Source organism: Artemia sp. Qi Xiang Cuo, chromosome 12, assembly GCF_049724085.1.
Source record: "Artemia sp. Qi Xiang Cuo chromosome 12, ASM4972408v1, whole genome shotgun sequence".
NCBI lineage: Eukaryota > Metazoa > Arthropoda > Branchiopoda > Anostraca > Artemiidae > Artemia > Artemia sp. Qi Xiang Cuo.
The window spans coordinates 13,863,933-13,889,559 of NC_142805.1; the positions used below are offsets into that span (position 1 = coordinate 13,863,933).

General features: G+C 36.5%; 1 protein-coding gene across 1 annotated transcript in view; it reads right to left on the minus strand.

Annotated features, from left to right (window-relative positions):
- The window catches only part of c11.1 (maestro heat like repeat family protein c11.1), a 211,503-nt gene that overhangs the window by 65,419 nt on the left and 120,457 nt on the right, over positions 1–25,627 (minus strand). Inside the window, exons 14-16 of the mRNA XM_089097791.1 lie at positions 19,746–19,939; positions 17,778–17,965; positions 9,325–9,668 (exon numbers count right to left, since the gene is read on the minus strand). Coding sequence (XP_088953917.1) covers positions 9,325–9,668; positions 17,778–17,965; positions 19,746–19,939 — 726 coding nt within the window. The remainder of the gene's footprint in view (positions 1–9,324; positions 9,669–17,777; positions 17,966–19,745; positions 19,940–25,627) is intronic.

Below are 25,627 nucleotides of genomic sequence, written 5' to 3' on the forward strand. Positions count from 1 at the left end.
TGTAAAAATAAGCTGAAATGATAATGTAAAAGAGGGTTTTTTTTGGGGGGGGGGGTGTGTTGGTTTTTTTATTTATTTTTTATTGGGATATTTTTTTTATATTTTTTTTTAGTAGTGGCGTCTTTGCAGAATTGGAATTTGAGAAAATTTTGTTTGTTGTTGTAAATAGCCACCGCAAGCGGGGACTTCCTGTGGAGGTGGGGTCCTCTCTGCGGGAGAGAATTTTATTTTATTGTTAATATGGATTAAAAATTATTTTAGTAGAAGTACAATAATGCGAAGACCACTCTTTGGCTGCTAATTTTAGTAAAATGTAGACTGTAGGTGGCATTTAGTTTTTTTTAATATTTAAAATTTGTTTTTTTTTTATGTTAGTGCCACTGAGTGGAGAGGAGGTGGGATTAAAAAAAAAAAAAAAAAAAAAAAGCACACCAATTCATTGCAAAAGGAAAATCTAAAAGAAGTATTAATACTGTTTTTGTTTTAAATTAATTTAACTTAATTTTCAATCGTTTGGTCCCGTTTTAGATCCACATACTTTACTGTTTTCATTTTTGATCTTTTCTTGTTTTATGTATATTTTTATAGTTTGACAATTGTTATATTTACCGGAACCTTTTTGTTTAGCGTTATTTATTTTTTTTTTTTGACAATGAATACAAGCTCGGCAACCTTAACCCATTGGTCATTTATTAGAATAAAACATTATGTAATATTTAGCTGATTCGAGGGATTAACTCCCTGAAAATAATATTGGGGGTGCTCTAAATTCAGTTGCATCTATAATGTACTCGATATTCACATAAATATACGAGGGCTATTCAGAAACTAGGGAACGTTTCCGTCTGACGCCACTAGACACGCGGCGATCACGTATGTTTTGGTATGCGCGTGCTCGTAGCTTTAGTCGGCATCCAGCCATGAGAACGAGAACATCTCGGCACTGCCCGTTTTCCCAATATTTCAATTTAAAATGTGCGCTGCAATTGCAAATCCCGCCAGTCCGTAATACGGTTTTTGTTAGAAAAAACCAATAGAAATTCATCGGCAACTGTGCGAAGTGTATGGCAACGACGTAATGAATGAAAATTTAGTGCGAAAATGGTGCATCCGGTTTAAAAATAGCCAAACCAACGAGCATGATGAAGAAAGGAGTGGACGCCCGAGCATTGTGACAGACGATCTTCTCGCCAAAGTTGATGAGAGGATTCGTGGGACACATTTAAATGGGAGATTGTCCCACATCCGCCCGACAGTCCCGACCTAGCACCGAATGATTTTCACTTTTTCCCGAAGACAAATAACTGGGTAGCGACACAGCGTTTTGATGACGACGACGAGCTCCGAGCGTGCGTCACCTGAGTGGCTGAGATCGCAGGCGGCAGATTTCTATGATGAAGAAATTTCGAAGCCTCTCCACCACTACGAAAAGTGCCTTAATTTGTTGGTGACTATGTAGAAAAGTAGCATTTTAGTCACTCTTTCAGATGTATATAATAAAATATTTTTCTTGTACCTAGTTTTTGTTTTATAACAAAACGTTCCCTACTTTCTGAATAGCCCTCGTATAACCGACATCCAATGGCAACAATCGGTTTTCCAATCAAGTTTTTCTTAATTTTTTTTTTCCTTTTTTTTAATCCTTCAAGAAGCATAAAAAAATTGCTATAAAACCGAATCTTTTCAGGATTTTAAATTAATTTTTTTTTCGTAAATTCCTATATTTTTCTTTGTATTTTGTCTTTTTTTTAGGGGCGGATCCCCATAGGAGAAAAAAAGGCAGATTTTTTAATATGTTGTCCTGATTTTTATATCTTCATAATCGGCCTTTCAATTTGAGATCATTATTTGTGAAGCCACAAAAGGTCAGGTATCAAAAGCTAAACAATATTAGTTTTTCTCAATTCTTCTTATTTGATTTTATATATTTATACTTATTGGTTCCATTTATGTGACTTATTTCTTATTTGTTTTTAGATAATTCGACTTTTTCAGGGACAGAAGCCAAAAGCACATTCCCAGCACAACAGAAACAAAAAGACCCCTAACTCATTGAAAAATTTGAAAAGTCTGATTTTAAATAGTCAAGCAACCAACAGCATTAAATTGCGGCGGTTAGATCTCTTGTAGAAAACCCACTAGCACCAAGACGGATTGAAAAACCTCACAACAATTTTATGTTCACATAAAATTGACCCTCACAACTGAAAAACCTCACAACCAAGACGGACTAAAAACCTCCCAAAAATTTTATGTTCACATAAAATTGACCTCACAGCTGAAAAACCTTACAACGGAAAAACCTCACAACCAAGACGGACTGAAAAACCTCACAGCAATTTTATGTTCATATGTGGTCTTACTATCATTGACTTTATTTGACCTTTTAAGTAAAATAGTAATAATCTTTATTCGTTCCCTTTATCACACTGCAATAACATGGGTATCGTCAATTTAAGCACAAAAAAAAGAAAAGCACAACAAGATACAGCACCAAGAAAAACACAAATGATGAACCATCACCTCTACTTCAGAACACAATTGTTGTAACATCTGACGTAGTAGGGCACAAACGATTTTAGATATCTTGTTGTAGAGTGTGTTGGCAGGCACTCCAACAGTTTTTTCCCTCTTTCAGAGTTGCCAACCTTGTTTTTTGTGCGTGGGTCTCTGAAGTAAACGGAGGAAGGATATCTCGGCGTGTTGAGGACTTCAGGATGTCAGCTCCAAACTACATCAGCATTTTATGCCTCCTTTCCTCCAGGGTTGGGAGCTTGAGTTGGCTCAGGCTTTGTTCATAATTTTTATAATTCGTCCCAAGAATTATTTTGCAGGCTCTCTTCTGAATTGTTTCCAATTTATTTCTGTATTTCTTTGTAAGCGATAGGTGCCAGGCAGGACAGCCGTACATCATTACGGGCATTACATAGGTTTTATAGCACGAAAGAAGGAGTTGCTCTGTCATTCCAAACCTTCTTAGATTTGCAAAGGATTTTAGAAAACCAGCTGCCTTTGCTGTGGTCTGGCTGATGTGATCTCCAAACAAGAGATAATCACTAAATGTGATACCAAGTATTTTTATTGATTACTATGCTTGTAGAGGTACAGATTTATTTATGCTCTTCTTCTTCAGGAACTTGACATTCATTACACAGATTTTCTCGAGGCTTATCTGGAGCTTCACTTGATCAGCTTGATGTTGAAGCTCTGCAACAAGGGGTATGAACTGATTGGGAGTTTGTGAAAGGAAGTGCAGCAGGCTTGGCGGAAGATCATCTGCAAATTTTGACATCTGTTTATGCTGCCTCATTAGTTAGCTGATGACTATAACAAATAAGATGGGACCTAACTTGCTTCCTTGGGGAGCTCCACACGTGATGTCTTGGAAGTTGGATGTTTCCCCGTTTTCGAGTTGTACGCACTGTTGACGACCAGAAAGGAAACTTGCAATGGTACATAAGAGAAACTGCGAGACTTCCAGGGCACAGGCTTCATTGATCACAGTCTCATGATCAAGCAGATCGAAAGCTTTCACGAAATCAGAAATGATTATTTCAGCAAGGGCCTCAGGATTTTCTAGGTGCTCTAGTAGATCATGAAGTAATCTAACCAGATAATGAGTTGTGCTGTTTCCTCGACGAAAACCGAACTGCATATGATCGATTTTGTGTTCTACTTCTGCTAGTAGCCACTGTAAAATAAAATCTTCGAAGACTTTTGAAATGATGGGCGTCTTTGAGATTGGCCTGATATCGGATGGTGAATTTGGTGATGTTTTATTTAGAATTGGTGTGATAAATGCCTTTTTGAACTTATCTGGGAAAATGCCTTCCAGTATGCACTGGTTATACACCATAGACAATGTTGTAGCCAGTAAGGGGGAGCAAGCATGTATCAGCCTTATAGAAATTTGACCAGGATTCGAGGCTTTCCTAATGTCTAGGTTTTCGAGTTTGTCTTGGGCATGGGAAAATGTAATAATAGGGATGGTTTCGATTGGACCATTCTGTGGTATAGTCTTGAGGGGACTGTTGGCGGCAAATATTTGAAAAGTGTGCATTAATCGATTCTATGGTTATTGTCTTGTATTGTTGGTTCCTCTGGAGAGATTAACGCTCTTGTTGTGCTACCAGTTTGTGTACAGTTCTTCGGAGCTTATTTGGGTCACTGATCGTCGGTTTGACAAAAATTTGAAATTCGTTCAGACGTTTACCTTCCTATAGTAGTCTAACTACTATGTGTCTCCTCCGTCTATATTCGTCAGAGTGTGGCTTTGTCTCATAAACCATGTCTCGCTCCGCTATTGCTGCTTTAATTGTCAGAGTAACCCATGGTTTATTCTGTGCCCTAATTGTAACTCGCTTTTCAGGGAAAAAACGTTCGTACTCTCGAATTCTTTGTTCATATAAGAGTTCAGTCATGCTGTTTGCGTCCTTGTTTTCGAAAAGGCGGAACCAGCATACTGAGATGAGCCATTCTCTGTAGCCAATTATACCTTCTTCTGTAAGTAGACGGTACGTGAACGGGGTTAGCTTAGTAGGTTTCATTGTTGACTTTGGTCGTAATGCAACTTCTCCATGGTCACTGGTTGAGAGTGATGCTTCCTCCGAAGGATGTAGAAATCACCAAGTGTAGTGAAGATCAAGTCAAGGGTGTTCTCTCCCTGTGTTTTCACTTTAACTATTTGATGCAGGGCGGTAGAGCTTTCGATCCAGTTTGCCTTGAGGTCGTTGAAGTCCCCACAAAGAAAGATTCCTGCATATGGATATTTTGTTCTGATGAAGTCTCAACTTTGTTCGAGGTATTCCACTAGTTGTCGCCGATAAGCTCCTCTTGGTGGGAAATATACCGTGGCGTATATCAATGACGACACTTGTTGAGGTAGGCCTTTTGGTCAAGCCCAGGGCCACGAAACTTCGATGTCATCGTCCTTTGGTACTGCGACATTCAGAATCCTATGAGGCACGTTTTTTTTGCAGGAGAAACAAAAATCACCACCGTGAGTCTTGGGCTCTCCCAATGCACTGCAGCGTGGGAAAATATAACAGGAATACCCGTCAATTATGGCCAAGGAAGGAGACGGGATCCATGTTTCTGTCATGCACATGATGTCAATGTCATGTTTCCCTAGGAAAACTTCCATATCCTCTGCCTTGTTGTTGAGAGATCGAACATTTGACAGGGCTATTGTTGGAAAACGGTAAGACTGGATTGGTTGTGTTGTAAAACTTGTTTTCTTTTTCCCTCTTTCCAGGCTACAGGAAGAAGGATCAGGAGTCTCCAGTCCCAGATCGTGAGTACCTGTTGAGGTGGGAGGGTTAGTGGGGCATTTCGAATTAGATTTTGCTGTTGTCTCCACATTTAGACAAGTGTTTCCTGTACTAGAATGCTCGTTGGTTTCAGATAAGGTCTCCCCGTCGATTGGTGACTGTTTGGGTAGCTGTGACCAGGGGGATCCCTTGGCTGGTAAGTTGAACGAGATGGGATCCAGTAGCTTCGCATTTGATTGCGATTTTGTTTTCGATCGGGTTGGTGGGGTTGTTTTCTTGTGTTTCTCCAACCATTTTGTTGTTGGAGAAAACCCTGGTAGGGGTTCTTGCTGGTGGTGTCTCGAGCCAGTTCTTCAGAAAACTCGCGACCTCCATTTGGTTGATTCTTTCGTTTCCGGGGGGTGGTGGTCTAGGGCATGTCTCCAGTTTTTTGATATTATTGTTTTGTGCTGGTCAGTTTTTGGATTTGGGGTAGGTTTGATGTCTGCATGATAGTAATTGCAGCGTAATCCCCTGTTTCAAGCGCCTGCCGTAAATTTCCTGCACTTTTCAGGATGGATCCCTCCGCAATTTCCCAGAGCAATGAGGCAGCCTCTACTTGTTAGGTGATCTGCGCAGATCGGCGGCAGTACTTCTTCATGACTGAGTCGACCTTTTGATCCCAATTTAGTGACCTTTTTTGAAATAAAAGCACAATTCTTTTGTCATAAGGGTATTTGAGTTTTGGTTTTTTCTTAAAGAGGGGTCAAAGTGGAAGTTTTGAATCGCATGGGAATTATCTGTTTTGGCTCCTACTTCACGTAACCCGGTCTGAGCTACTGACTGAACAATTCGCGAAAATTTTCTAGTAAATACGAGTTCGAGCGATTCAGTCATTGTGCCCACACTTGAGGACGTGGGGGATTTCGTGGCCTCTCCTAGCTTGTAGCTAATACTGCATTGTCGTGCATCGTTGTTGCTGTGTAGGATTTTTGTGGTGTCCGTTATGATGGCTTGATATGCTGCGTTGGTTGTGCAAAGTTGAGCAATCAATGATTTTTGCTCATTTATGATTTGATTCTGATCTTGAACTCTTTTTACAAGAATATCGATCAGATCTAAGGCTAGTGATTCTGTATTATCATCCCGTTTCACAGGTGTAGATACTGCTGGGACCTGATCCTGTTTCTTGTAGAGTTCAGAGGGTGTCGTTCCTACTTCATCCCATGAAAAGGAGTAGCTTTCTATACTAGTGGAAGGCTCTAGTACTTTTTTCAGCCAAGAAGAATTTGTGGATTAATCGGTACTAACTGTTGAGATCTTGGAAGACCGGCTCGCAAGAATAGCAGGGAGAGTCGTGTTGATTCTAGTGTTAATAGTCGAACGGCATCTGTAGGAGCTGATTGGCAAGTCAAGTGCATCAATAATGCTGCTAGATGGCGCTCCGACGAAAAAGGAATTTAAGTAGGTGCCACCTACGGAGTTGTCTTTCTCTGAATATGTGCCATTAGTTGGCAAGGTTTTTCATCAGGATTAGGATTTGAGTTATGCTTATAGTTTACCTTGGAGAGTCCAGCGGGTTTGATTCACTCGCCTTCGTCCCTTGGGGTCAAGCTTTCGGGCTTGACACGGCCCGGCTGACAAAACTACTTGAGTCCTTTTTTTATATCAGTCTGTCTGTCTTTTATTGTCATGTCACTACATGTTGCGTGAACGTATTTCTCACACTCGCAGCATTGTAAAGAGTTCGTGGTCACTTTTTTTGTTGCTCACAGCACAGAAGTTAGGAGTTCCAGGTGTTTTTACCACTCTCCTCACCATATTTCTATATTCGGGCCAGATGGCCGACTAGATGTGTAAAATTTTAAAAAATTCAAATTTAAAATTTTTGAATATGTACAATCAGGATACTTAGTGGATATTCATATGTACAATTACGTTTGTTGTATCACGTTTTCTCTCTAAGTTGTAGTACCTTTTGCTTCTTAATGTAGCATACCGGTCGCTTATTATATAACGCTAATTTTTTAAGCAGAAAAATGCTGGTGAATAATTAAAAGGGAAAAGTCAGTTCCTGCTCACCTATTCTCCGCAATTTAAAGGAGACAGCTCTTGGAAGGCACACCGGCTCTTGCGACAGGCAACTGCCCCTCTTCTTCTTTTTATACACGAAACAGGGTAATATATACAATTTCAATTTCAAATCGCTCGTTCGCGCCGTAGCATCGGGTCATTTACGTAGAGGAAAACGAGGGAAGCATAGAGCCCCGCTACCTATTCTCCGCAGTTTAAGAGTCAAAGGACCCGGCAGGTACCTTTATGTCCGTTACAACAGGTGCCCTCCCCTCTTCTGCTCGTTTTCCTCCCAAGAAGAGAAAATGCGCGAATAATGCCGAAAACTTGCGAAAAACGGCTGAGACAAAGTGGTCTGTAGCAATGAAATTTCACGTCTGGCAACTGTGCGCTATTGATAACTTTGATAACTGCTAATTTGGAAGAAAGAGAGTCACTTTGACTATAGCCTATTAACTGTGTTTACAAACAGAAACAGCTGTTTTTTATTTGTTTAAATTAGATTTGAACACAAAGGCTAATACCCATGGGAATAGAAAATAAAATATCAACAGCTTCAAAGTCCAGGTAAGCCAGGTCCAATCATAAGGAAATACACTTAATATGATACTTAAGGATAGATATGAGTAGAAAATGAAATATATAGGTAGAAATCAATGTTTTATCTAACAAAATCATCCAAAAATTCTGGATTCAAATTTTACACCACCAAGTAGGTTTACTGGGGTTTGAAAGTCTTCCTGAATGGTTATAGAATTCGACTAGGGTAAGCTTTATATGCCGAAAATTAAACATGTACGGGATGAACAATAAAAAACATCCCACTAGCCAAGCTAGCCCTACTTAATAATCTTATCGAGCACAATCAGGGTATGCGCTGGCAATTTGTAAATTACATGGGGCAATCTCTATAAGATTCAATGTTTGGAGACAACATGGAAAAAGGAGAATGTTTCAGCTAATAAGTTATTTTAAGTAATTCGATTGTCACCACAAGCTTTGATTACTTTCATCACGACCCTTTAAAGTCTACTAATTTTCATAAGAGCAATTCCATCAAATTTGTTTGAGATTGAATATTTTCCCTTTCTTATTTGTTTCGAAAGTCAGAAAAATTCTCAAAAATAAAATAATAAAATATAAAATATAAGGAATCATAAAATTCTCAAAAATAAAATTAATTTTTTTGGAGCTCGCTAAACCTATTTTGTCCTGCGTATAGTGTAGATGCTTCAAAACTTTTCCCCTGTGTCTAAGTTTTATTAACGGATAGTTTTTGAGCATCAACACTATACACAACACAAAATAGATTAGCGAAGACCAATTTTTCTTTATTTATGTCCTGCGTATAGTGTAGATACTTAAAAACGTTTCCCCTGTCCCTAAGATTTACTAACAGAAAGTTTTTGAGTATCTACACTATACGCAACACAAAATAGATTAGCGAGCACCAATTTTTCTTTTTCTGTCCTGCGTATAGTGTATATGCCTAAAAACGTTTCCCCTGTGCCTACTGTTTTATTAACGGAAAATTTTTGAGAATCTACACTATACCCAACACAAAATAGATTAGCGAGCACGAATTTTTACTTTTTTTTTATCCTGCGTATATAGTAGATGCATAAAACTTTTCCCCTGTGCCTAAGTTTTATTAACGGAAAGTTTTTGCGCATCTACACTATACGCAACACAAAATAGATTAGCGATCACCAATTTTTCTTTTTTTAAACTTTACTATACATATATATATATATATATATATATATATATATATATATATATATATATATTCTTTTTTTATAGTATTTACAGTGGAAACATTACTTTTCAATATTATACAAGACGACTGACCATACCCCATACCCCTGTCTCACTGACTAAGCAGTCAATCGTGTGTCAGGTTCTTCTGTTTTGATTTTATAAGAGATTCTCTGCCTTGCCTAAAAATCCATCAGTTTTAGCCTAATTAAAATGGATCCAATTTAGTTAGAAGGAAACTTACAAAAAGGAGATCATCCAAATTCGACAAGACCAGTTTTATTTCTGAAAGTTTATCTATATAGCCTTCATCGTGATTAATCGACAAGCCCTGAAGACGAGATGACAGTCTGATAACCACACTTAAACTGGCAACAGCTTCGTTTCTAACAACTGGTGATGAGTCAAAGCATCTTGCCAGAAGAGCTGCCACAGAACCACTAAAGTCAATCCTAGCATGTGTTGCCAAATCTGTTCGCCACTCATCAAGCATCAAGGTTAGGGACATATGAAGAACTTGTATTGTTGCATTCCTTACGTACGCATTGTCGTAGTCTATCCAACGCAGAATTTCAGTAAAGAGGATATCTGAAATTAAAATATATATATATATTATATATATATATATATATATATATATTTATTTATATATATATATATATATATATATATATATATATATATATATATATATATATATATATATATATATATATATATATATATATATATATATATATATATATGTATATATATATATATATATATATATATATATATATATATATATATATATATATATATATATATATATATAAACCCCTACAATTTTTAGTGTACACATTTATTCTCTAACTACGATAGGAGGGAACCTTTCTCTTAACGATCCCACAATCCTTATAATAGATAAAATGGATGAAAAGCACATAAGAGTGATAGATTCGAACTATAGGTTCTTAAGAAAAGCATCTTCCCTATATTTTTCTCCTCATAGAATATTTTGCGATCTCCCCTCCTTAGGTTTAAAGAGATACACCACTTCAGCCAATCTTCCAATCATATAAACATTCGCGATTTGTTTCTAGGAAGACTGCACCCCTTCTCATTTCGACAGATATTACAAAGGACATCAAAATCAATGACCTGGACCCAAAAAGTGTCCTGGATCCATCTTAGGTCTATTTATACCCAAAGACTGCAATTTCTAATGCTTTCCTTTTGTCTGTTTCAAGATTTTGATATTAATCCTAAAGTAGCACATTTTGTCAATGTTGCCATGTTGAACCGTGACGACAAATATAAGAATCTTATCAGTTAAAATATCAGTCGTAATGAAAAAACTTACCAGTCGTAAGAAAAGATTAAAGGGAAATTGAAACTTCTTGGGAGGATGTAAAGAGGGAAGCGTCGAATAGATTAGGATTGAGTAGGAGCCTCTTTCACTGTGTTGGTTTCAGGGATAGTATTAGTAGTAGTATCACTTAAAATTAACATCGCGTTCCGACCGGAAGAATTCAAACATTGCAATGAGTCTCAAGTACAACTCAACATTCAAAAAGCTACAATTTCTTAAGCAGTATGGTACCCCAGTTTTTAGCTTGTTTTTGCTGCCTTTTCATCCAAATATATGTTTTTAAGTTGAAGCTAAGTACTACCAAACAACGCATTAATGCGTTTGGGGCCCTTTTAACTAAAGAATTATATTCCCGATTTTTTTAAAGATAAATACGATTCTGTAAGTTGTCACCTAGTTAAACCAATCAGGTTTCATTTTCACTGCCCTTCATAATTTAAAGCATTATTGCCCTTACTTCCTGCCCTTAAACCTTACTTCATACAGCCCATCATAAGAAAATGCCTTACATTTTAAAAGAGACCTAAAAAAAATGTCCTAAACATGGACATTTTCAGCATCTTTTCATTTTTTGAAAAAGAAATTGTATTTGAAATGTGTCAACTCTGACTTTGATAGATGCAATCTTCCTTCTTGTAAAAATATTAGCTCTTCTAAAAGTAAGAACTGGGACAAAAGGGAGACGAGAGGCATTGAGCTAGAAGTCTGTCTAGCCAAACAATTTTTATAGCCTTTTTTTAATCAATTATAGAACAAATGACGTTAAAAAATGACTATCGTATCGACATTTTGACTGACGAATTCAGACGATTCCAACTGCACTTATTAGGAGTTTCAGAAACTCATATCCCAGGGGTACGAAGCATGAAATTAGGTGATATAGAATTTGTTTACTCAGGCAGGAAAGATGAGGTACTTAGACAGGGAGTAGGGCCCATGATAAATAAGGAAGCTTCGAAGTCTTATTTGGGCTGGAAAAGTATTAATAATAGAATACTAATTGCTCATTTTATGACTAAAAAGTTCATGTATCAGTTATAGTAGTATATGCCCACGTAGAACCGACTGACGGAGATGCTAGTGACTCAGATGAATTTTACTTACAGCTAAAGGAGCAAATAGACAGGGTCACAGGCAAAAATAGGGTATTTTTCTAGGAGATTTTAACGCCCAGGTCGGTAGAAATAGGGATAGATGGTATCCTAGGCTAGGTAAATTTTGTGTAGGAAAACAAAAAACAGTAATGGATAAAGACTTTTGCAATTTTGTAGGTTAACAATCTAGTTATAATCAATACGGTGTTTGGTCATAAAATGGCTCATAAGTTAACATGGTATTCACGAGATGGTAAGACAGAAAAACTTATTGATTGTGTTATAGTAAACCGAAGACTGGCAGGATCAATACAGGTTACTAGGGTATATAGGAGTGCTGTTATTGATGTTAAAAGTAAAGATTACCCTCTAGTAGTGTCATGGGTTAATTTAAAGCTGAAATTTCGGAAGGATAACTGCCTCCTGGATAGTTATGATGTTGGTAGACCTCAGGATGAGAATTTGAGAGAAACTTTCCAAGAACAGTTGAATACTAAACTTAAAGAGTTAAAAATTTGATAATGTGGAAGATGGTTTGAATAATTTTAGAAAAACAATTTGTGAAGTTGCTGAAGGGTGTCTTAGGGAAAAAACAAGGACTGCAGCTAACAATATTAGTGAAAAAGCTTTATGTATAATAGAAAGGAGAAAGGACTTGTACAAGAATTATCTGAGTGATAGATCACATGAAAACAATGTAAAGTTGAATGTAAAGAAAGTGGAGAAAGCATTAAAATATGAACTAAGGAGGTGTGAAGTGGAGGCCATGGATAAAATTGCCGAGGATCTGGGAGATGCAGGTAGACGGCATAATAGTAAAATATTGTTCTGGCATGTTAGTAAATTGAGGGAGGGGTCAATCCCGACTTGGCCCAGTTAAAGATAGGAACGGAGCCACAATTAGAGATAAGGAAAGAGTTAAAGAGAGATGGGCAGAACATTTTGAAAATTTGTTAAACCAAGATAGAGTTGCAGGAAAAGATATAAAGGAAAATAAAAAGTTTGTGATACCTTGGATGTTAAAGAATTTTTGTTTTGTGCGTAAGAAATAGTGATAATACTGAAGGGATTAAAAAATGACAAGGGTCTAGATGGAGATAGGGTGGTAAATGAGTTTCTTAAATATAAATGCCCGGAAGTTAGAATCAGATTAAAGATTATGAATATGGTTTTTGAAAAAGGGGAAGTACCTAATGATTTTAGGAAAACCTTAATTAAGCCACTTTATAAGAAAAGTGATAAAAGTGAGTGTGGTAATTATCGAGGCATTAGTCTGGTCTCTGGAGGTAAAGTTTCAAGAGAAGAACAGTGCGGTTTTAGAAAAGGTAGAGGATGTGTCTACCAAATTTTCACTCTTAGGTTAATAATTGAGAACTCCCTGAGTTAGCAAACACCTTTAGTCCTCAGTTTTATAGATTATGAGCAAGTGTTCGATTCTTTTGATAGAAAAGCTTTAGTAAAGGTTTTATCCTTGTATGGTATTCCAGATAAATACATTAAAGTGATTAGTACTATGTACGAGAATAACACTGCTGAGGTTAAGGTAGGAAATGAGGTTAGCAGCTGGTTTTGTATTAAATCAGGAGTTGATGGACTTTGTCTTAAGGAGCACAGGAAAGACAATGGGAGACCACGGAACCAAATGGGGAGGAAAAAGTCTCCTGGACTTAAATTATGCTGATGTTTTAAGCACCCTAGATGAAAGTGTGAACAAAATGAATGAACTTTTAGAGGTTTTGCGAGCTCAGGGTGCTAGAATAGGTTTGAAAATTAACGTTAAGAAGAATAAGTCACTAAGGCTAGGAATAAGTGAAGATAAAAAGATGACGTTGGGTAACGAAAAGATTGATCAGGTGGGCAACTTTACTGACCTTGGTAGCATTATTAGTAAAGATGGAGGGAGCAGTGATGATGTTAAAAATAGAATAGCCATGGCTCAGGATATTTTTTCACAGCCAAAAATGGTTTGGAAGAATAGGTAGATAAGTCTGCAAACCAAGATTAGAATATTGGAAGGTACAATGATCAAATATGGCTCTGAAGCGTGGGGGCTCCAAAAAGAGGATAAAGATTTGCTAGATGTTTTCCAAAGAAATTGTTTAAGGATTGTTCTGGGTAACCGGCTGACTGACCGTATTTCAAACAATAGGCTTAGCGAAAAATGTGGTTCAATACCTCTCTCTAGGACTATAATGAAATAAAGGTTGAGGTGGCAAGGGCACGTTGTGCGGATGACAGATTGCCAAAGATTGTTCTTTTCGGTCAACCTTCTAGGGCTAAACAGAAAGCAGGTCGTCCTCGTCTGGGGTGGGAGGATGTCATAAAGAGAGATTTAAAGGATACGGGAACTTCCTGGGAGAGCGTGAAAAGGAAGACTCTGAATAGATTGGGATGGAGGAGGAGCGTGCGTAGCTGTGATGGCCTCAGGCGGCTTGGTGCTGCGGTGAGTTGTTGGTAGTAGTATAGACAAATCCCATAGTTTTTTCTTCGACAGCGTTAGCTGAAGGTTAATTTCGAATTACGTTTCATATTCTGAATTCTTTCTTCATTCAATTGTCTGTTTCGACGTCCAAATCATGTACTTATGCTCTGCGGTATGTTTGCAACCCGCCGTGGAAAAAGTGGGGAAGCATAGTAGCAATGCTTCTTAGCAGTTTTCATGGCCTAGTGAAATTTGTTGGCAGATTTGGTAGCTTTTGGAATTTTATCGAATTTTGCATCTGCCAGCTTTGGAACTTTTTCCATGCCTGTTTGCAACTAAAGTAGATTCCATTAATATAATATAAAGCATTAATAAGCAATAAATAAATAATTCACAAAATAATGTTTAAACAATAAAAATCATAATGGGTAATGGTGGACAAACAATTGAGCACAAACAATCAGGGGCGAATTTCCAATATCTTTAATGAAGGGGGAGAGGGGGGGGCAAGAGGGGTCCATATCCGGATTAGTCAAGGGGCATGGGATATATAGTAATTTTTTTTTTTTATTATTAGGGGGGCAACTGCCCCCTTGCCTCCCCCAAACGCCACCCCTACAAACGATAAAATCTATTATTTATTTTTTCGAACGGAGTAATACTAAAAGCTATCAATTTATATAGTCTCTCTTAGAAGGTCCAATAAAAGGTCCTTAGAATAATAAAATATAAAAGGAAAAGGCATAATAAAAGTAAAACAAAATAATCACAATTGCATTCAATGAAGACTGAGCATGCTAAGGGGTAGAGAAAGACTTGTCGCACAAAAATTGAACTCCTGTCTATGGTAGGCAGATTATAGACAGCCGATTACAGATTGGGAGATTATGAATGGTAGATTATAGATTGAGGCTATGTACTCCAAGATGCCATCAATGTCTATCCATATATAGTTTTATAAGTTAACTTAAAAGATGTGACTTGGGCGATCCCAAATTTTCTTTGACGTTGATTAGTCTTAGAGGGTAAGGCAATAGCCCAAGGGGGGCGCCTAGCAGCGATAGAAATTAGGCTGTACTAAGTTTAACTTTGAAATAACAGTATACTTGTTAGAATTCCGAGTTACTTGACACATATTAAATATTCAATATAATATTTAGTTCTACTTACTAAGCACTTGTATGGACAAAAGAGGCTTTTGTCCTCTTCAATATTCAATTTCGACATTCAATTCAATATTCAATATTGAGAATTCAATTAAAGTATTGAAGAAAATATTTAGCTCTGCTTACAAGCGCTTAAATTGACAAAAGAGACTTTTCTCCTCTTCAATATTCAATTTTAATATTCAATTCAATATTCAATTAAAATATTGAAGAATATTTAGCTCTGCTTACAAGCGCTTAAATTGACAAAAGAGACTTTTCTCCTCTTCAATATTCAATTTTAATATTCAATTCAATATTCAATATTCAATTAAAATATTGAAGAATATTTAGCTCTGCTTACAAGCGCTTAAATTGACAAAAGAGACTTTTCTCCTCTTCAATATTCAATTTTAATATTCAATTCAATATTCAATATTCAATTAAAATATTGAAGAATATTTAGCTCTGCTTACAAGCGCTTAAATTGACAAAAGAGACTTTTCTCCTCTTCAATATTCAATATTAATATGCAATTCAATATTCAATATTCAATTAAAATATTGAAGAATATTTAGCTCTGCTTACAAGCGCTTAAATTGACAAAAGAGACTTTTCTCCTCTTCAATATTCAATTTTAATATTCAATTCAATATTCAATATTCAATTAAAATATTGAAGAATATTTAGCTCTGCTTACAAGCGCTTAAATTGACAAAAAGAGACTTTTCTACTCTTCAATATTCAATTTTAATATTCAATTCAATATTCAATATTCAATTAAAATATTGAAGAATATTTAGCTCTGCTTACAAGCGCTTAAATTGACAAAAGAGACTTTTCTCCTCTTCAATATTCAATTTTAATATTCAATTCAATATTCAATATTCAATTAAAATATTGAAGAATATTTAGCTCTGCTTACAAGCGCTTAAATTGACAAAAGAGACTTTTTTCCTCTTCAATGTTCAATTTTAATATTCAATTCAATATTCAATATTCAATTAAAATATTGAAGAATATTTAGCTCTGCTTACAAGCGCTTAAATTGACAAAAGAGACTTTTCTCCTCTTCAATATTCAATTTTAATATTCAATTCAATATTCAATATTCAATTAAAATATTGAAGAATATTTAGCTCTGCTTCCTAAGCACTTACACTAACAAAAGAGGCTTTTCTCCTCTTCAATATTCAATTCAATATTGAACTTTCGATATTCAGTTAAATATTGAAGAGAATATTTAGCTCTGCTTACTAAGTACTTGAATTGACAAAAGAAGTTTTTCTTTCCTTGAATATTCAATAACAAAATTTAATTGAAAACATAGTCGGGAGCCCATGTCCTAAAAGAACAAGTACCCAGCAAACTCTAACCTGCATCATATATAAACTAGTGCATCAGTAAAAATCTTGTAGCCTATACTAAAAGGAGGGGGGGTAAGTCCTGAAAAATGATTCAGAATAGCATGCACATGGAAACAGATTGAATATTCTTGATCTCAATAAACGTCATAAGAGGAAATATCTACCTACAACAATAATAAAGTAATGCTTACATAAAAATCTTACTGCTTATTCTAAGGGGAGAGTGGGGGTGCAAAATCGAGCTAAATATTCAAAGGGGGAGGGATTTGGAGATAGCTTTTAAATCATAAATCTATTTGAGCGTCATAGTCAGCAGCCAATAGCTCGGTACAACAACAAAGGTTTCAGTCATAAATCTTCTAACTTATTCTGAAAGTTCTTATTCTAACATAATCTTCTAACTTATTCTGAGAGTTTAAGGCCCCCTTGGCCATGATGAGCCCTATATAACCAAACTCTAACCAGTAGCATAAGTAGTATAACACCTCTTAAAAATATTGTAGTTCATTCTAAAAGGAGTGCAAAATCGTGTCTGAAAGGTTCAAAAGATTCAAAGTGATACGGAATTGAAATAAAGGTCAAGAGCCCCTGGTCAGAAACAGCGTAATCACCATGTTGCCCCTTATTCTGGATGGGATGTAAAATCGTAGTGTAGATTGAGAGCTCCAAACTAAATGAGCGTCATAAACAGCAAATTCTAACCTGCTGATTTAAGTTCTAATTTCATTCTAGCCAAATAAAGGACTAGATCTTTCAAAGCGACAAGTAGCTTCACAGCTCTAACAGAATAAATAATATAGCACCTCCCAAAAATATTGCAGTTCATTCTAAAAGGGGTGCGCAATCGTGTTTAAAAGATTCAAAGAGTTACTGAATTGAAAAAAGGTTAAGAGCCCTTGGCCAAACACAGCGTAATCACCATGTTGCACCTTATTCTGAAGGTGTAAGATCGTAGTGTCGATTCAGAGCTTCGAACAAAGTGAGTGTCATAATCAGAAAATTCTAACCTGTTGATTTGGGTTCTAATTTCATTCTGACCAAGTAAAGGACTAGATCTTTCAAAGCGACAAGTAGCTTCACAGCTCTAACAGAATAAATAATATAGCACCTCCCAAAAATATTGCAGTTCATTCTAAAAGGGGTGCGCAATCGTGTTTAAAAGATTCAAAGAGTTACTGAATTGAAAAAAGGTTAAGAGCCCTTGGCTAAACACAGCGTAATCACCATGTTGCACCTTATTCTGAAGGAGGTGTAAGATCGTAGTATCGATTGAGAGTTTCGAACAAAGTGAGTGTCATAATCAGAAAATTCTAACCTGTTGATTTGGGTTCTAATTTCATTCTGGCCAAGTAAAGGACTAGATCTTTCAAAGCAACAAGTAGTTTCACAGCTCTGACACCCGTCTGAAGACTTTCCAAGTAAGCATATGTAGGCAACACTGCTTCAAAGGCTCTGTGTAATATACGCTCTCTTAATGATTCATCAAGAACTTTAGGAAGTGAACTGCAAAATTAAAAATTATTTACTTTTTTCTTCTTTTAAGGAATTCAAATCCTTTCCTTTTGGCAAAGTACTACTACTATTACTAACAACTCAATCCATGACCAAGCAACATAAGGCCAAAACAGTTGCGTAAACTTCTCCTCCACCCCAATCTATTCAAAGCACCCCTCTTTACATCCTCCCATGGAATTCAAATTCCTATTAAATCCTTCCTTATGAGCTTTCCACCTCATTTGGAGACGACCTATTTTTCGTTTGGCCCCAGAAGGACGGCCAAAAAGCACAATATTTGGCAACCATGTCACCCTTCATCCATAAAAGGATGAAGAACCTTTCTTCTTAACCTTTCGTTCATTAGAACCCTAGAAAGTGAGGTCAAAGCATTGAACTTGTTTTAATGAAATTCCAGTAAAATAGCATTAAGAAATCTCATTGAATTGGGTTTGAACTGGATTCGAATTTAATTAGATTTCCAACGAAAGTTATGTAATTTACGTTTATATTTTGGCAAGTAAATAGCTTAAAAAAGGGGGAGTTTAACTTTACTATTACTACTATACTATTACAATCTTTTCAAAACCAACCTCATTACACCCTCCCAAGTTCATAATGGACAAGTTACCTCATTACACCCTCCCAAGTAGAAGTTCATATCTTCCTTAAATCTTTCCCTAACACATCCTCCCGCCCCAATCAGGAACAACCCGTTTTTCGTTTAGCCCTTGGATCAGATAAAGTTCTATCCATACACAGAATGCTACTTCATATGAAGAATGGAACAATAAGAAGAAACCAAGCAAGTATAAACATTAAAACAGCATATTATAGAGAAATATATATTCATATTACCTATACATGTGTAGACCATATATTATATACCTGTGCTTATGAAAAAAGTGGATAACACACAGAAACTTTTCCAAAAAAAGGGTGTATTTTTCAACCCAAAACATTAATCGACTGTTAATTACTATACAAGAAATTACTTATAGCATAAAACAGAATATTAAATTCCATCATTTAAAGGGGAATTCCAATATATCTATGATACAATTCACCAAAAAGTACGAGGGGATAGGGAGGAGGCCGTGAGGAGGAGGAAGAGAGGAAACGATGAATGAAAAAGAACATCAGCATTTAGCTCTATCTAAAAAGGAGTTTCAATATATCTATGATATAACTCACCCAAAAGTTCGAGGGGATAGGGAGGAGGCCATGAGGAGAAGGAAGGAGAGGAGAAGATGAATGACAACGAACACCAACATTTAGCTCTATCTAAAAACGAGTTTCAATACATCTATGATACAATTCACCCAAAAGTTCGAGGGGACAGGGAGGAGGCCGTGAGGAGAAGAAAAAAGAGGAGAAGATGAATGAAAAAAAAAACAACCGGAATTTAACTCTATCTAAAAAGGAGTTTCAATATATCTATGACATAATTCACCCAAATTTCGAGGGGATAGGGAGGAGGCCGTGAGGAGAAGGAAGGAGAGGAGAAGATGAATGAAAAAGAACACCAGCATTTAGCTCTATCTAAAAAGGAGCTTCAATATATCTATGATATAATTCACCCAAAAGTTCGACGGGATGGGGAGGAGGTCGTGAGGAGAAGGAAGGAGAGGAGAAGATGAATGTAAAAGAACACCAACATATAGCTCTATTTAAAAAGTGAGTTTTAATATGTCTATGATGCAATTCACCGAAAAAATAGAAGGGGATAGGGAGGAGGCGATGAGGAGGGAGGAGATAGGACGGTGAATGAACAAAACGATTCACTTACATTAATGCACTTAGAGCATGCAGTGCAGTAACAAGAAAAGCATCGTTTGCACTTTCTTCCGCCATCTCAGCTAAGCAAACATCAATTAGCGATACTTCACTCTCCAAGACACACTGGTCACTGACACCATCAGACACAAGCGAGGTGGCAACTGAGCATATAGCCTCCAAACCTGACCGTCGGACCTCCAAGTTCTAGAAGATGAAAAGTTAAAAGAAAAATGTTGGAAATAACGGAGCTCTTGATTAACACTATAAATGGTAAGAAATTATTTTTCCATTTCTCTCTAATGTTACCTCTTTTCTTTTATGTAATTTCCATTTCTGGTGCAAGCACCCTTGTTGTGGCGAATCGTAAGTTAACAGTCATATCATCACGGCACACGTCGGGGCATAAAGGTATAGTAAACTGATACCTGTAAAAAGTCTAAGTTTGTTTCTTACAAACTTACAAACGTAACGCCATCATAAATTGACCAAGAAAATCACGAAGATATACTTTTTATATATTTTCCCGAAGGTATATCTTTTTTTATAAGATATGCTTTTTTAACTTTTGTTGCAGGGAATTTTGTTTACTTTTTTTCTACTGAGTAACGGTATACTGAGTGTGATGTTATTTTTTTTTTCTTGCAATTCTGATTTTTATATAAAATAAAATTCGGATTTTCATTATTTAAAGTTTTTTCCCTTATTTTATTGAGATTATACCCGTTTTTTCAATTACTTTTCAATCATTTCAAGCACGGATCTTAGAGCAAAAAGATAAATGTGGAAATCCGTGAAAATACAGAGGAAGGTGGGTACAGAAATTCCTCACCTGCCTAAAACTAGTCAAAAGGAAATCTGACCTGGATTTAGGTCTAAATAAATTATTTTTTAACCATCGAATCCTAACCCCCTCCCAAGAAAAAAGTCCTATATATCTTAAATTTGGAACTTTTATTCATCTATATGCAAACTTTTCAAGTTTTCAAACTTTTGCCTATGCAATGGTTATGCATATATATATATATATATATATATATATATATATATATATATATATATATATATATATATATATATATATATATATGTATTTATATATAAAACCGGGAGCCCGGCGGCTTTCCCGCCAGGCCCCAGCACTTGGCACGCAGCAGGCTTCTATATATAGATTTTCATTGTCACTTGTCTTTTAAAAACAGACTATTTGAGCCTTTTCTTGATGACATGACGTCCAAATTGACCTTAAGTCAGAAGCAGTGCGTTTTTAAAATTATGTTTTTTATTTGACCTTTAACTTTTGCCTCGGCTTGTCATTAGTCATTATAAAAGACATACCACAGAACCTTTGTTTCTTTTAATTGATCAGGTGGTGAGGCAAAAACCTCGGCTTGTTTTTTGTCATTATGAAATACATATCGCCGAGCCTTTGTTTCTTTTAATTGTTCAAGTGGTGGGACAAAAAGTTCTTTTTCTTCTGACGATTTATTTACTCTAGTTTTGTTGTTTTCAAATCAATGGTTGGGAATGATTATCTTACGCATTTCCAAAACAAAATCCCAATCATCATTGCCACCATGTTCAATTTCTTCGATTCCGTTGACCTCCGCATTTTTTTCGTCATTATGACATAAGTATAGCCCAACCTTTGTTTTTTAACAAAGTTATGGTAGGCATTGATGACCTTATCCATGTCAAAATCCCAAACCCAATCATCATCACCTATCATTTTCAGTTTTGAAACGGTTTGATTCTCGTTGCCCAGGTTGCTCTTCATTTTCATTTTCGAATAGCTCATATGCTCGGTGTCGCATGTCTTCTAACCGCGTGTTTCTTTGCTCTTCATTTTCATTTTTGACATGTTTTTAAGTTTTGATTACTTCAGACAATTTAACAATGACCTTTGCTTTAGCTGCCCTTATTGGTTCTGGTATAATTGATGGTCGAGGTTGTCGATTTTCACATCTTATCCCGTTTGATAGTTCAGGTGTTGATTCCACAGAATCATCATTTTTAGTAGCTGCAACAGCAAATTTTCGTTTTTTTGCCCTTCCAACAGACATTATATTATATAAATAACTGATACGTTGGAAACTCAAAAATCTTATTTATGCTATACATGAAACCATCAGAGGCAACGCTATAGCGTTGCCTATAGTAAATGCCATACGGCTTCAATGTGTTATTATATTTTTTTTGCCAGAGGCATTTCATATGGAAGGAGTCGTCGCATAAACTTTAGATGAGGCTCCTTTGATTAGAAATCGAGAGTTCTAGTGCCCTAGTTAAGAGTCAAAAGTGATCGGAGGGCAACTAGCCCCCCCCCCCCTCCCCGCCCCGTTTTCATGAAACCCATCCGATAAGAACTTTGAGAGAGCCATTTTTTTCAAATTGGTTCAAAGATCATATAATGAAAACTCCAGGGCCGACACAATCCTTCAGGGCCTAGGATAGACGTTGTAAGTTATGCCCTGGGGGGCATATATAGTTGTTGTAGAAGGAATGCTCGTATAAACTTCACAGAGAGCTCATTTGATAGGAAATCGAGAGTTCTAGTTTAGTTTTTAAGAGTCAAAAGAGATGAGAGGGCAAATAACCCCCCATGCCCCCTTTCCCTCAAATGCATCTGATAAAAATTTTGAGATAGCAATTTTGTTAGAAATAGTTGAAAGGTCAGATAAAAAAAACTCCGGTGTCGAGACAACCCCCCAGGGCCCGGGGGAAGGCATTGCAAGTTATGCTCCGGAGGCATGTATGGTTCTTATGGAAGCTATGCTCGTATAAATATCAGAGAGGGCTCATTTGATGGGAAATTAAAAGTTCCAGTTCACTTTAAAGAATCAAAAGATATCAGAGGGCAACTAGCCCCCCCCCCCCCCTCTACGCCCTTTTTTCCCCAAACCCATCCAATAAGAACTTTGAGATGGCCATATTTTAAAAAAGTTCAAAGATCATATAAAGAAAACTCCGGGGTCGACACAACCCCCCCCCCCAGGCACAAGGGAATATGTGGTTCTTATGGAAGGGATGCGCGTAAAAACTTCAGAGGGCTCATTTGCTTGGAAATTGAAAGTTATAGTTCAGTTTTTGAGAGTCAAAAGAGATTGGAGGGCAACTAGCACCAAATGCATCTGATAAAAATTTCAAGGCAGTCATTTTGTTAAAAAATAGTTCAAAGATCAGATAAAAAAAATCCGGTGTTGACACCACCCCAGGGCCCGGGGGCAGGCGTTGCAAGTTATACCCTGAGGGCATGTATGGTTCTTATGGAAGGTATACTCGTATAAACATCAGAGTGCTCATTTGATTGGAAATTGAAAGTTCCAGTTCATTTTTAAAGAGTCAGAAGATATCGGAGGGCAACTAGCCCCCCATCACCACCACCCCCACCCCCTTCCACGCTCTTTTTTCCTCAAACCCATCCGATAAGAACTTTGAGGTAGCCATTTTTTTAAAATAGTTCAAAAATTATGTAACGAAAACTCTGGGGTCGACACAACCCCCCAGGGCCTGAGGGCAGGCGTTGTAAGTTATGTCCTGGGGGAAAATATGGTTCTTATGGAAGGGATGCACATAAAAAAAACCGCAGAGAGGGCTCATTTGATTGAAAATTGAAAGTTCAAGTTCAGTTTTCAAAAGTCAAAAAAGATCGGAAGACCAACTGCAACTAGCCCCCTCCCCCCCCGCTCTTCATCCTATTTTCCTCAAACCCATCCAATAAGAACTTTGAGAGCGCCATTTTTTTCAAAATGATTTACAGATCACATAACAAAACTGAGGTCAAGACAATCCTCCAGGGCCCAGTGTAGGAGTTGTAAGTTATGCCTGGGGGGCATATATAGCTCTTAAGGAAGGAATGCTCGTATAAACTTCAGCAAGGGCTAATTTCATTGGAAATTGAAAGTTCTAGTTCAGTTTTAAGAGTCAAAAGAGATCAGAGGGCAATTATCCCCCCACGCCCCTTTTCCCCCAAATGCATTCAATAAAATTTTGAGATAGCCAGTTTGTTAAAAATAGTTCAAAGGTCAGATAAACAAAAATCCGGCATTGCCCCAACCCACCAGGCCCCGGAGGCAGGCGCTCTATGTTATGCCCTGTGGGCATATATGGTTCTTATAGAAGGGATGCTCGTATAAACTTCAGAGAGGGCTCATTTGAATGGAAACTGAAAGTTCTAGTTCAATTTTTAAGAGTCAAAAGAGATCAGAGGGCCCCCCCCCCCACCCCTTTTTTTCCCCCAACCCTTCCGATACAAATTTTGAGATAGCCATTTTTTAAAAATAGTTAAAAGGTCAAAAAACAAAAACTCCGGTGTCCATACAACCCCCCAGGGCCCGGGGCCAGGCATTGTAAGTTTTGTCTCGGGACCGTATATGATTCTTACGAAATAAAAGCTCACATAAACTTCAGAGAGGGCTCATTTTATTGGAAATTCAAAGTTCTAGTTCACTTTCTCAGAGTCAAAAGAGATGGGAGGGCAACTCGCCCCTCCATGCCTTTTTCATCCCCAAACCGATCCGTTAAAAATTCTGAGATGACTATTTAGTTTAATATAGGTCAAACATCAGATATTAAAACTCCGGGGTCGGAACAATCCCCCAAGGCCCGGGACAGGCGTTATAAGTTATGCCCTGGGGTATATATAGTTCTCATCAAAGGGATGCTCGTACAAACTTCAGAGAGGGCTCATTTGATTGAAAATGGAAATTTCTAGTTCACTTTTAAAGAGTCAAAAGAGATCGAAGGTCAGTTAGCCCCCCCCCCCCCCGACCTCTTTTCCTCAATCCCATCCCAGAAAATTTTTGAGATAACCATTTTGTTAAAAATAGTTCAAACATCAGATAATTAGAACTCCAAGGTTGACAAAAACCCATTTTTTACTTTGGTATTGTTACTTTTATACCAGTTTTGATATTTTTATGAACATTTGATTTTGAAAAAAAAGGTTGATTTTGAAATAAGAAATTTTTAAAAACTTGAAACTTCAAAAACAAGTCAAAATCTGCAATCAAATCAAACAAAAATTGATTAAAAAATAATTTTCAGAAAAAGAAGTTTTTTAAAAGTAAAGGCCATTTTAAACTTCAGATTAGCAGATACAAATAGCTGTTAAAATTCAAACTCAAAACGACGAGAAATTACTATTAAAGAATAAATGAAACCCAAAACAAAAATTAAATAAACAATCATACCAAAAAAACAGACAACAAGTAATAATATAAATGAATAAATAGATCTTAAAGCGAGTAATGCATAATTGAATATGCAAATCAAGCTTAAAACGAAAAAAAATATTTTGCTATTGAAGTATAAATGAAGCTCAAAACGAACAGAAATTAAATAAACAATCAATGCAAACAAACATAATGAATAAATAAATCTTAAAACGAGTGAAACTTAAATTGAATATGCAAATCAAGCTTGAAACGAACAGAACACTTGGTCTTTTCACTTATTACAAACAAGAGTTTGGGTATCGCCTGTAAAAGTCCCTTCTCTCACTGTAAAAGTCTAAAACCAACTGCGACATTGGCGCTTTACTGAAAACTATTCGTGTCTTGAACAGTCTTGGAGAGTATAAACAAAATCAAATTGAATATTTGATATATAATGATATTAATTGCTGAAAGATCCATCAGTTCAACATTTATTTCAATGTAATTTTATTTTCATTTTCAATGCTGTAAGAACTGGAAAAGAAAATATTTGTAATATAATTCGTTTTGAGTAAACAGCCAATGACGCAGTAGGCCTTTGGATTTTACAGCTAAGGAAGGGGCAGCATCCAAACTTCTGTTTGTAGAAAAAATATATTCTTCTTGAACAATCTTAGAAAGAACTAACAAATTAAACAGAACATTTGATGCATAATGATATTAATTGCGGAAAGCTCAT